Raw genomic sequence first — 12,893 nt, forward strand, 5'->3', positions numbered from 1 at the left:
TCCTGTCGGCATCGGGAAACCCGCACCTTTTAGGTTGTTTCCTCCTTTATTGTTATCTTACTTATATTAGTACAGTTTAATAATAGATCCACATTAACGCACCGAATCCTGTAGTTGAGCGCGAACAAGGAAGAAAATTGTTTGGAGAAATTCAATTAGATTTACGTTCGTTCAAAAATAGCTACAATTTTAAAATTAATTAAAATTTAACTATTTTTCATATAAAGATAAATCTGATCGAAAATATTGTTCAAAATCCGAAAAATACTTCAGCATAATATACTGGAATTCCAGTATATTATATTGGAACTTCAGTATAATATATTGGAGTTCCAGTATACTTATGTTGAAGTTCCAGTATAATATACTCGTCCAGTATAATATGCTGGAAGTTCATACACTGATACACATGTGCGCCAATCTCTCGTATATTATGCTGGAACTTTCTGCGTGTTGGAGTTGCAGCATAATATGCTGGAAGTTCATACACAGGTGTACCGATCTCCAGTATATTATACTGGAACTTTCCGTGTTGCAACTAAACAGTGGATATTTTTCAATGACTTTGTAAATGCTGGCTATTTTTGAATGACCAATACAAAAACTGGCTAGCATGTGCTATTTTTACGAATTGTTTAACTACTCAGATCCAATATGATACCACTTTTTGGGTCTAGGAATAGTTTATTTGGTGAACCTTCTTACATTTCACAAGTTGTGTATGTCATAAGTTGAGAAGCGGAGGGTCTCGTCGCTGACATTTCAAAGTTGTGTACTTCAATTATCCTAATTTGTGTGACGATGTTTGATTTAACATAAAGTTTTTTATAAAAAAAAATTATGACTTAAAATAACCGTAGATATTTGTATGGGTGTAAATTATCTCATTAAGGTTAAAAAGAGAATTTTAAAGTTATATTATTTCTAAAAATAGAAATATATTCTTTTGGGATATACCAAAAAAGAAAAATTGTTAAGTAAATTGAAAGGGAGTGAGTAATTTTAAAAATAAAAAATAAAAAGAGATGGAACCTAAAATTGATAACGGTTCCTAACTTATTCTAACCCACCAATTTGAGCATGTCAATTGTCAATGTCCCCCCAACTAACACACAAGACCTCCAAAATAATATTTTCAAAAACTAATATAAAGACACGCCATTCCCTCCAATTACCAGAAACAACAACAAAAGCTAAACCTAAAATTTCATACAGCAAATTAGATCTTTCAAGCTTACAACCTTAGCCACTACCACATGGACTAAAATCTCGCTAAAGTTTAATCAACGCGACAAGCCCAGATACAATATTCCTCCCACTTCCCAATGCAAATGAACAGGAGTTGGCTTGACTGCCCTTTATCTCTTCAATTTGGATTCTTTAGTCATGATTCAAACGTTAAAGACAATTAAAAAGACGTGAATTACAAATGGAATAGCATATCCAGCTTTAGAGATGGCAAACGATTTGGCGCAGCGCGGGGCGGGTTCTACCTTAATCCGCAAAATTTCAAGCCGCCCCATCCCGCATTACATTTTCACCCGCGTTACCCGCCCTGCAAAATTTTCCGCTTTTTTTTTCAATTTGTCTTATATTTATTTGTCTTTTCAATTATATTTATATATGTCATTGCTAATGTAAAAGTTTCCATCAGAATCCAGTGGCAAACCAAAGAAGTTATATTTTGATTAGCCATAACTAAGGAATAACTATAAATCCTACCGGATGCTATTAGTATTTCATTCTAATATATAATTCAGATTGTAAAATGTAAGGAGATCATATACATGAACTTAGCTTAAAACAAATTAACTATATAGTTAAAAGTGAGACTTTGGAACAGTAAATAAAATATTAAACAAGCTTTTCTTCCCAGTGATGCAATTAGCAGAAACATTCATATTTACAATCAACTGAATAGACGTCTACTATAAATCAATTTAAATAACTAAATCAATTTGAGACTACAATGATCCAATTCGTAGGAGAACGGAATTATAAGTTGAAAATCGGAAAAAAATGTTTCTTGGTTGAATATTAGTGATCGATAGCTGAAAAGTTGTACTTATTTGAAAATTGTAATTCTTAACCCGCACCGCACCCGCAAAAAATTGAATTTGTTTTGATGTTGCCGACCCTCCTGCATATGTATAAACCTGCCCCGCCCCGCATATGTATAAACCCGCCCCGCCCCGCCCCATTGTCATTCCTATTCAGCTTACTCTATCGATAGTCCAGCTAGATAAAGGCCACAACCCTTCCAATTCTTAATTCATGGTGGCACAACTCCAGTCATATCTCTTTTATTTGGCCCGTAGCTTTTCAAAAGAATCTTAACCTTTTTTTTCTTCTGCAAGTGCAAGTCAATATCATCTAGAAAGAAGAATCAAAATTACTTGCAGCACTAAGCAAGTGCTGGGATATGTACAAAGGACTTTCTCCAACCAAAAATCTTATAGCCTAACATAATTTCCATGCCTTCAATAACTGTTAAAAGGAAAAACTGTTAAAACTACAATTATCATTGTAACAAGCCATAATCAACTTCTTTTTCTAATCCAGGAGGTTCTCACAGCAAAGAACTCACTGACCTTCAATTCAACAGGCTCCACCACTTGATTATATGTCACAAGTGCAAATAACATTCTTTAGACTTAAAAGAGAAGTGAATATTAAATTGATGATAAATCTTCAAACTGAACTAGGAAGGAACATAGCATATTGAATCTTATTCTGGATGTCCAATCAACGCTACTAATGACAGCCTTTTGACAGTGTGTGCGCTTATCCAGGGGAATGGCGGGGACAGGAGTGATTTGAGAACTATGAATGTAAAATGGAATGTCGAAAGCAAGGGCATTTTTATTTCATACTTTGCTGGATGAATGATATTTAACCTACTGTTCTATTGGGATGGCAGTTACAACATATAAAAGGATTTGTTTCTCACTCTTCAAATTGCTATAATCTAACAAAATAGAAATAACTAGAGGGTCAGGACACAATTACTGGAAGAATGATACAGGTTGGACCTAGAGCTAAATATTGTACACCATCTGAGACTTCCTCCACAAATGTCAAGGGGTCAGTGCTGCAACAAGCTGCATTTAGAGAATTAAATGCAAGTTAAAATCATAAAACAATACTAGAAGAGCTAATTTGCAATATTGTAAGAAAAAGTGGAATTTAAATGACTTAGATATTAGTTAAAAATCTTAGGTTGCTGTAAAAAACTTTCTTCATGTTTTCCTCCTCACTTCTTTCCTCTGCCGCTCCTCCACCTACCCCTAATATACAGGTTTAGCAACTTATACAGTTTTCAGTCTAAACAAAACTTTAGGATTTGAAAGTTCACAGTTCAAATCAACCAGAAGAAAGAATTTGTGGGATGACAAATGTAAATGTGAACTTGAAAATCCCGACAGGAGAAACATGTTAACCTGGCAAGTAAAATGGAGCAAGACGCAAGTTCACAGGGAAAAGTTTCAACCACGAGAATTAGGTGCAAATGATAATCTTTTCTTGGGGACCAATGTCCAAAGGCGTACATATGATATTCTACCATTATTATCCTACTACTTTGACTTGTACAAAAAGTATGTCTTCTTCCACAAAGTAATCTTTCTGTAAACCCCTAAGAAAGATATAAAATCCACAAAACTCTCTCTCTCTCTCTCTCTCTCTCTCTCTCTCTCTATATATATATATATATATATATATATATATATATATATATATATTTTTTTTTTTTCCAAACATCTAATTTCTTTTTCCATTTCATCATATTTCATACGGGAAAATAATAAATTTGTCTTCTCAATAAATGGAAAAAGATTTTCAAATCTTTTAGCTTAGTACAAGGGTACAGCCTAAATAGGGCACCCAAAATGATGGAGGAAGCATATCCTTAAAAGGAGAGAAGGACACCATTTTACCCACCCCACCCCCACAAAAAAAAAAAAGAAGAAGAGCGGCAACAAAAAAGTATGCCGATGCAGCTGAAAAAGTGACTGTTTGATATAAGATGATAATATCATTAATTAAAAACAACAGATTGAATAAATTAACTGTGAAAAGCAAACAACTACGTATATAATAAGGTCACGACTCTACATCTGGTAGAACATAATACAGCGTTCCAAAATAATGTCTATCATGTGCTTAAAGTTTTGGGTTATAGAGGTTTCCCATTTTTGCCACAATGATAGATTTCTTTGGATATAATGCATGAATCCCCACCTTTCTCTGGCCCACACGCCAACAGGAATAAAGTAGGGGGGAGGGAAGGAAGTGAAACAAGCGAGAAAGAGAACCAATATTTTCCATTATTAACAAAGAAAGATAGCTAAAAATTAAAAATAGATGTGCCATATCTCATGTACCTGATAGAAGCCACGAGCCAAGCAGCAGTTGCAATAAACAGATAATTATCATCTGACCTCTATCAACAAGAGATATCACGAAATAGCCCTTTTGATTCATCATAAATCCATCTGCATAAAAAAGTTGACTTTGTCAACTAACATTACAAATGAGAGATCTGAAACTAGGGAATCTCCAAGGTTCCACTGCTCATAGATTTGTCTGCATCTTATCAATTTTATTTAAAAAAAGTAGGTTGCTGCATATAATCAATTCTCTATCCAAAAAATCTGAAGTGTATCATATATTCCTTTCTTTTGACATGCTAAACCCCACCTAGCAAACCCATGCCCAGAAGTTTAAAGTGGCCCTTTTTGCACTTTGCTCCCTTGGTAACTCCAACTCCCAACCTCGTGTTTGGAGATGGAGTGTTGTTTCCACTAGAGCAACCTCATTTATATTGAAGTGTAGTAGTTTATCAACACAATTGATTCCAGCAATCTAACAGTTTGCTACCACATCACCCCTAATCAACTTAGAAGATGCAATTAATATTTAAAAAACCAATTAATGAAACAATCAATCGAAGTTAGATTCCTCCTTGCTCCACCAGAACTCAAACAAAATTGCAACTCATTGTAAATGTCTCAAATCTAAGTTGAAGCAAGCAGAAGAACCAAAAATATATCAAACATTTAGAAATTGCTCCACGGCTAGAAAGAGAAGTGCAAATGAAAAAAGTTCAACATACTTGCATATGTAAAGAGGTCGTGATACATCATTAGACCCCTTTGCTAGGCGAGCTCTCCTCTCACTTTCCTCGGTAAACTTTCTTGGAGGATGTACTTCACACGGGCCTTGTATCGAGCCAGCCATTACTACGCTAATATAAGTAGACAAATAAACCTGTATAAGGACATGCAGTGATACGTAAGATTCTACAGCATGGAACATATATTATCTCTTGCATGCTAAATTTATATTGTTAGCAGGATAGACAAAGATGCAGGTTGGTAAGCTATATGTGATAAATTTTCTGCAAAATCTTGTAGCTTTAGTCAATTAATTGTAGTCATATGCAACCATCTTTATGATTCAGTATCTTGTTCCATTAGTTTACCATAAAAAATGTCTCAACTCATCACTCAAGATGCTTTCAATAACAAACAACCAAAAAAGAGCACGCTTTTTTGCTTGCAAATTTAAAAAGGGCCCCCTTGCTACAGAACGGCAGTGAACACTAGAATCTCTCAAACAGAGTACATGATGTAAGATAAACCTCAATAAGTTCATACTGTCTTTTAGGAGGACTCTACACCTGAAAATGTTTAGGGTAGTTTTCTTCCAAGTCCAGTCATGTATGTGTCTGCCTTTAGATTGCTTCATATTTTGGTCAATCCAAGCTTTATTTTATTGTATTGAAACATGGACAGCAAGATTAGTTGACAAATGGTTGGAGATCTTTTGAAAAAGTTGCTGGACAGCTTATCCTTCAAGTCCTACCTGGTCACTAAGTAATTTCCCCTAGTAAAGGCTTATCCCAAAACTACTTGAGGGGAGAATATTGCAAATATTCTCATGTGATTCCTGTCTAGGCTCTATTATGCTCCTCTCCCTCTTCTCCCTTTCTTAGTTCTCTTAATTTCTTCTAAGCAACTCTCAGTTTCTGCATGTTTTCATAGTCCCTCCAGTCTCAAAACAACACTATTTCTCTAATTTATCACTCCTCCCCAAGTTCCATCGGTTTAAGTCAAGATTAAAGAACCCTTTTCCCCAGTTGTCGTATGGCACGCAGGATGAGGTTATGGGGGATATCATATCCTGTCATATTGAAGTGTATAAAAGAATATGCATCAAATTGGGATTTTTACATAATGGATTGTGATTTTCATTCCTGAAATACCCCAGACCCCACTAGTGGGATTTTTACTGGGTATGTTGTTGTTGTTGTAGTTGAAATACCCCTAGGCAAATTTTACAAAATTTCACCAGGTAAATTACAGAAGAAAATATCAGAACACAGGTTCGACAAGCCAAAATGTACAATTAACAAAAAAGATAATTTAGAGCTATGAGTGCAGAAGGAAACAGCAGAAAATTTAGATGACAATTTTGAACAAGAAATTAAAATCTTTTATTAGCATTAAACAAGATATGATCAAAAAACTTAAAAAGAATAAACTGGAAGAAGAAGTAATGTATTTTAGGATAAGAAAGAGATGGACGGACGTGGGGAAGAGAAATTAGGGCTTGGGGACATAGGAACAAAGGAGACTAGTGTGATGACAAGGTGAGGTATCAGAGATGTTGGAAAGACGGTCGCCAGAGAGGGGGGGTTTAGAAGATCAGGGGAAAAATACATAAATAATCAAATTAGAAGAGAAGAAATAATGCGTGAAAAAAAGGAAAGAAATGGACGGACGGGTGGGGTTGAAAATTAGGGCTTGGGGTATGGGGATGGCAGACAGCTATGGGATGAGATGGTAGAAGACTGTGGGCCAGTAGGGCAAGGTTGAATAGATATAGGTATGGGGGGTCATCAGACGGGATTTTGGAGGGTGTTTCTAACTTGACTTCTTACAGGAAATTATCTAGAGCCTAACAGAAAAGAGTACAAAATCAGTATCATCGGAGTTAAACAAATCAAATCTACAGCAATCACCATTCACCATCGCCAACCCTTCATAACATTTGAGACTCATAGCAACCTCCCACATAGATTAGAATCATTCAAGGTTTCATTTGAGCTCCATATTCAGAAAAAAACAAATACAACACCCAAATGGATAAAGCACAAATTGAAAAAAAGGGTGGTGACACTAATAACTTCAACAGACATTACTAGTGATGACGCATCTTCATTTTCATCCTTAATGCTTTAAACCCTAAATGAGCTATGCACAAGTACACTGCATCTCCAGCACATCAATGCGTTCAAGCAGATATGCGTTTATCTAAAGCAAAATTTACATGCATGATGATGACAACAAAAGACCACACAATCATGAAAAATCAAAAATCATGGCATCCCTTGCCATAGTAAGTATACCAAAACACAAGGAGAAAACAAAATTTAATTAGTTGTTTACCTCATTATTGTTCTCCATGCACGGGCGGCCTACAGATTGTGGTAATTCCCGTGCAAAGTAACATTGATTGACAGTGACCCACTTTGTTCCCGCTTTTTTGTCCTCCCACATAGTCTGCAAGTAAAAAGTCGAGGCTTCTCCAAATGAATCACGGGGATACATATCAAGAGAAAGTATATATGTGGTAACAAGACTACCGAGGCCATAATTATGCAGAGGTTGCGATATTTGATATGCTCGCAAAGACTAACAGGAAAATTTACATAATAGCTTATTAGGCAAATAGCGTTAGCAGAACCATCGCAGTTAGCAAACAATATGGAAAAGCACAAATTTGCACACACCCAATGACAGAAATAAAAGTTTCTATCTTTATACTCCTTCCTTCCATTATATATGACAGCATTGACTGGACACAGCCTTTTAGATGTCATGTGACTTAAATGCTATATTAGCAATCGTAGAAGATTATTAACATAATGGTTATAAAGTTAGTTTGACAGAGCAACTATTAGATCAGCAAGTACAAAAATTGAATAGTTGAATAAATTTGTATTCATAAAGGCTGTTTAAAAATTATTAAAGTATACTATTAGTATTTAGTGGAAAGGGGTCAAGCATGTTGAAACATCCCAAAATAGAGGAGTCACAGTAACTGAAATTAAGTAAAAGATATCCTGAATTATTTGCATAAGCATATTGGTAGGACTTCAAAGTTGAAATATGTTAACTTGCACGCAAATGCTAAACCTGCACAAGCTACTGACATAGCTACATGGGTCATATCAGAATATGACAGGCAATACTCTCAGCATTGAACCTAGTTGAGGTACAATTCAGAGCGGTTATAACGCCAGAAATGCTATAACATTGGAACAAATAATGCTCAACATTTCGTTAAGAAAACAGTGTTATCGTTGACCCTATACAAGAAAGTTTTTACTTGATAATCAGCCAAAATATTGCATACACTGACATAAAGAACAAGTAAATCATCCTTACCCAAGAACAACAACATACCCAGTATAATCCCACAAGTGGGGTCTGGGGAGGGTAATGTGTACGCAAACCTTACCCCTACCTGGATATCATCCTTACCCAAAAAACCAAGAAATCATAAATTTTTTAAATGGAAAGAAAGGTCAAACTCAGATGAAGTAAATTCTTACCAGAAGCTTTGAAGGAATCAATCTCTCATTTTCAAAACGAACAAGAGCATAGTCCTGAACATTATATATGAATCCGTTAACACGGCAAGAGTGATAATAATACTTGTCATCTGCAACTTGAAGAACGTTTCCAATCCAGTCAACATTTTGAAATTGATCAGATGATGAGCTACCACACTCAGCATCCTTGTTGGCTACAGAAGTTTCAGCAGGATTTATTTGCCCAACAGCTTGCTCTATGTTTTTAGATTCATCACTTGAACTGTTACCTACACTTGCTCTAGCGCTGTATTCTCTAGCATCACTGGCCATGGGCTGAGTTTCATGATACTGCTCAGATGGCATCTCAGTCGTGTTTGCCACCCCTGCATAGTCATTAGCTTGCAGGTGATTAAGAGCTTGCGAGGAATCAGATGAATGGCAAACTGTCTCAGATTTTACAGGAGCCTGAGGTTTCAATTCGACCACTTTCTCTTCACAAGATCTATCAACTGATGAACCAGCAGATGTAGCAAGGCACTTATCACCGGAAATGACTGTCAGATTATTTGAACAGGATCTCAAGGAATCTTTATTCTCCATATTTTCTTTACCTGACGTGATAATATTTCCTCCCATTTCTTTGTCATTTTCCATCTTTGGCTCAGATGGTAGATTCCTATAGTTATTTGCCATAGTAACAGAAGGAGAGTTCTTCAAAGGAACCTTTCCATTTGCTATTATCTTCTGCTGAATGACCTTCTCATCTGGACCAGAAGCTTTTTTATCTGGTGATGATTGAACAGCTGATGCAATTGTAGACATTTTAGAGGCATTGATATTCCTCATTACACGACCATATTTAGGAGGCAGCGGTTTCCCATTAGTCATCGATAAGCACCTTCCACAATGCCATTCCCCTCTAGGAACTCCTTTTTGATTTGTCGTCTGGAGACATTTTAAGTGATACCCTTTCTCACAAGCATCACAAACAAGTACATTATCAACCTCATTTATCGTTGACTTGCACATTTGGCAAGTCAAAGCCTCATTCATATAGTCGCGAGACGGAGGAGTCCAGGCAGGCCGCTCCGAGAGCCGGGGTTGTAGAAACTTCTGAACAATCTTGCCAATTTCAGCATGAGCATTGCTCATAGGCGGAGACTGGACAAAGCTTGTTCCTTGTAAACGTGGGTGAATAGTTGGTGGATTTCCGGCTGTGGCCTGAGAAATAAATGGCCTAGATGCTGTTATTTGGGGCGCCATACCTGATTTGGCATCAGCTCCTCCTTCAACTTTAATAGCTGTCTGCGCTGTTATCCTGTTATCTGGTCCACGTTTAGCTGCTGGAACTGACGCAGGTTGCACCGACCAGGTTGGAGTTCTTACACCTGAGTGATCTCCAGAAGTTGCTGTAAAAAACAATATACTTGTGACGATTCAGATCAACAGTAAGAATAAAAAGTTTAAACAACGAACAAGATGGAATCACTAATGTCCTCGTACCAACACCAGAATACTAAATTGCTTTATATGCATCTTACTACAAAGAAAAGTGACAAGAATTAGTAGATGAAATAAAGGTAGAATGAGATCGCCTCCTATGATGATATACAAATGGTAATCTTTAATATTGGAATCAATTTCTAGAATGAGAAGGATGCAAATCAGTAAGCATGCTTAATGAAGAAACCACATAGAATTCCCTTTTATAAGTTGTTTGATGCATGGTACAACTACGAGACCAAGTGTAGCAATTTTCTTTTTGGATGAAATGACCATGTATAGCAATTATACTACCACCACAAGCTACCTCTGTATATATATCCATGATTAATTTGGATAAGAGATCCCCCATATAGGAAGTCAAAATACAAGTCCAGGGTAAATCCTTGAGCACCTTTGACAGTTAAAAGGAACGTATTTTTGTTACCTTGAACTTGCAATGTATGGGAATATCCATTTGGTCGTCCATCCATTCTGAAATTTGGCCTTTCAACTCTGGGCAATGCAACTAGAGAAGAATCCCTTACAGGATTACCAGAGACAACTCCACTAGAGATTACTGGCCTGACCTCACTGGTAGGCAGTTGATAAGGTAAAGTCCCAGAGCTTGCCGAAGTTCCATGAACCAAAGGTGAAGCAGGTTGGAAGCTTCCAGAGGGATTTATCACATGACTTGGCTTATCGGGAGGAACCATACGGGCAACATGTGATGGACCACGGTTTTCAATTGCTGTAGCCGTATTAGCTTGAGATCGTTGAGATGAATATGTGGCAGAGGGTACAGAAAATTCCTCAGTTTTTTCCAACTATAAGCACAAGGGAAAGATAAAGTAGAACTCAATAAGATATATAAGCCACAGCCCAATAAAATCAATTTCCACTCGATTATATTGGAACTATAATCGCCTAAATTGCAAGACTTTACAATTGAAGAACAGTGAATCTAATTTGCAACTTCAAAATCAAGTTCTACATGCACCGGATATAATCCCTATCCCTCAAAAAGGCAAATTTATACATCTCCGATGTCCTATTAAATTAGGGATATCTAAATCATAAGCATAAAAAAGAAAGGGCAGCCTAGTGCATTAAGCTCCCGTTATACGCGGGTCCGAGAAAGGGGCGGACCACAATGGTCTATTGTACGTAGCCTTACCTTGCATTTCTGCAAGAAAAATCATAAGCATATGTAGAAAAAGAAAAAGAAAAAAAAAGGCGGTGGAAGGGAGGGGGGGAGAGGGCAGCATCCCATGAGAATATGAAGTAGGCATCCTGCATTGACGCAAGCGTCAGTGGCTGATTCCACGGCTCAAACCATAAGTATATTGAAAAATGCTATTCAACCCCTACACTTAGAAAGAAGATCACAACCTCCAACTTCACCACCCTTCTTTGAGAAACATTGGGGCAATCATTTTTTCCCGGAAGTATCATAACTAACAAACGAGCATACCAATAACAATCCACTAATTAAACACAACAAGCACGCTTATGTACTCAATATACTTGCTATGCACATACACTTGTTTAAAACACTAAAATACATCATTCATTTCGATTCTATCAGTGGAAAAAGTAAATACGACTTGAGCGGATACGGAAACAAAAAGTTGAGCTACCTTTCTTTTAGCCATCAGTAACTTGTCAGCAATGGACATTTTGGGAGGGCGAAACCCTAACCTCTGTTCTTTCAGTTTATTAAGACCAAGATCCTCAATGACAGCACCAAAAGCATCGCGTGGAAACACATCCTTGGGTGCGAAAGTTTGGCATACATGAGCCAACTTTTCCCTTGCCACCGCCATCATCTCCGTTTCAGCAGCAGTAGGAACCCTACCTCCTCGTATCTTACCCATAGAAGCAAGTACAAGCACCATTTCAGCAACCTTCTTCATAGTCCCTATCACCATACTGCCCCTCGCCTTCTTCGGAGCCGGTGCATCCTCCAATTCCACATCATCAGCCGCCGGCCTCTTATCTCCCACACCGTCCGATCTGAGCTCCGCCTGAATATCTACCGTTGAATCCATCAATCCCTAGGCAGTCCTGATGGACGACGCAACAAAAACGACGCCGTTGCAATGCAATTTGAATTAGTGTGGAACCTTCGCGAAACCTGTGAAGACGAGAGAAAAAAGAAGCCATAGGGGGGAAGGGGAGAATCAGAAACCCTAGAGAGGAAAAAAGGGGGAGGGAGGAAGAGGGAGGGAGTGACGTTGTGAGAAAATTTGAAAAAATAATAAGGGGGATTAAGATTTAGGGATGGGTTAAAAATTATACTCTACCTTTTTGTGTTGCGAGTTGTGCTGTTTTTGGTGGTGTAATTTGTGAAGTGTGTAATGTAAGTGAGTAGGTGTGTGCGTGAGAGAGAAAGGGTCGCAACCTCGGAGCAGGGAAGCCTTTCGTTTTTGTTTTTAGAGAGAGAAAAACCGATGGAGCTCGACTTCGAACCCGGGTTTAGTATTATTACTTTTTTTTCCTTCTTACTTTCCAGCACTAGTTGCTGCACGCCCTATTTCCGTGCTAATCTCTTCTTCGTTTATTACACCTATTATTATTATTATATTATGCCCTAATCCATCGTATCACATTTTAATGAAGATTTTTTACTAGATACAATTTTTTAAAATATAATTGAACTATGCATTGCATTAGTAGCTACGGAAGAAAACATTAATAATAGTTAAAAAGTTATTTTGCTATATAAAATATTAAATAGTATGGTTAAGTATTTGACGAATCTAAATTTCTCAAAATTATGACATTGTATAAAATAATTTTATTAGCT

At 37.0% G+C, this 12,893-nt stretch overlaps 1 protein-coding gene across 1 annotated transcript; it reads right to left on the reverse strand.

Annotated features, from left to right (window-relative positions):
- Nucleotides 1-2,842: 2,842 nt before the first annotated feature.
- LOC104210518 (uncharacterized) lies at nt 2,843-12,533 on the reverse strand. Its single transcript, XM_009759431.2, has 8 exons — nt 12,391-12,533; nt 11,725-12,221; nt 10,533-10,911; nt 8,621-10,011; nt 7,452-7,565; nt 5,114-5,268; nt 4,383-4,493; nt 2,843-3,101 (listed from the first exon to the last, which is right to left on the reverse strand). The coding sequence occupies exons 2-7, from the start codon at nt 12,133-12,135 to the stop codon at nt 4,445-4,447; spliced, it is 2,499 nt and encodes an 832-aa protein (XP_009757733.1). The 5' UTR covers nt 12,136-12,221; nt 12,391-12,533; the 3' UTR covers nt 2,843-3,101; nt 4,383-4,444.
- Between the last annotated feature and the right edge of the window lie 360 nt (nt 12,534-12,893).

This window comes from Nicotiana sylvestris, chromosome 6 (genome assembly GCF_000393655.2).
Source record: "Nicotiana sylvestris chromosome 6, ASM39365v2, whole genome shotgun sequence".
Lineage (NCBI taxonomy): Eukaryota > Viridiplantae > Streptophyta > Magnoliopsida > Solanales > Solanaceae > Nicotiana > Nicotiana sylvestris.

What these genes read in the sequence shown, in the direction of transcription:
- LOC104210518 (XM_009759431.2), bottom strand. Translation starts at nt 12,135, where the DNA reads ATGGATTCAACGGTAGATATTCAGGCGGAGCTCAGATCGGACGGTGTG. An exon ending in CCATACATTGCAAGTTCAAG is followed by an intron (nt 10,012 to 10,532) that starts GTAACAAAAATA and finishes TGTTTTTTACAG; the next exon opens with CAACTTCTGGAGATCACTCA. An exon ending in CGACCTCTTTACATATGCAA is followed by an intron (nt 4,494 to 5,113) that starts GTATGTTGAACT and finishes TTTTTTATGCAG; the next exon opens with ATGGATTTATGATGAATCAA.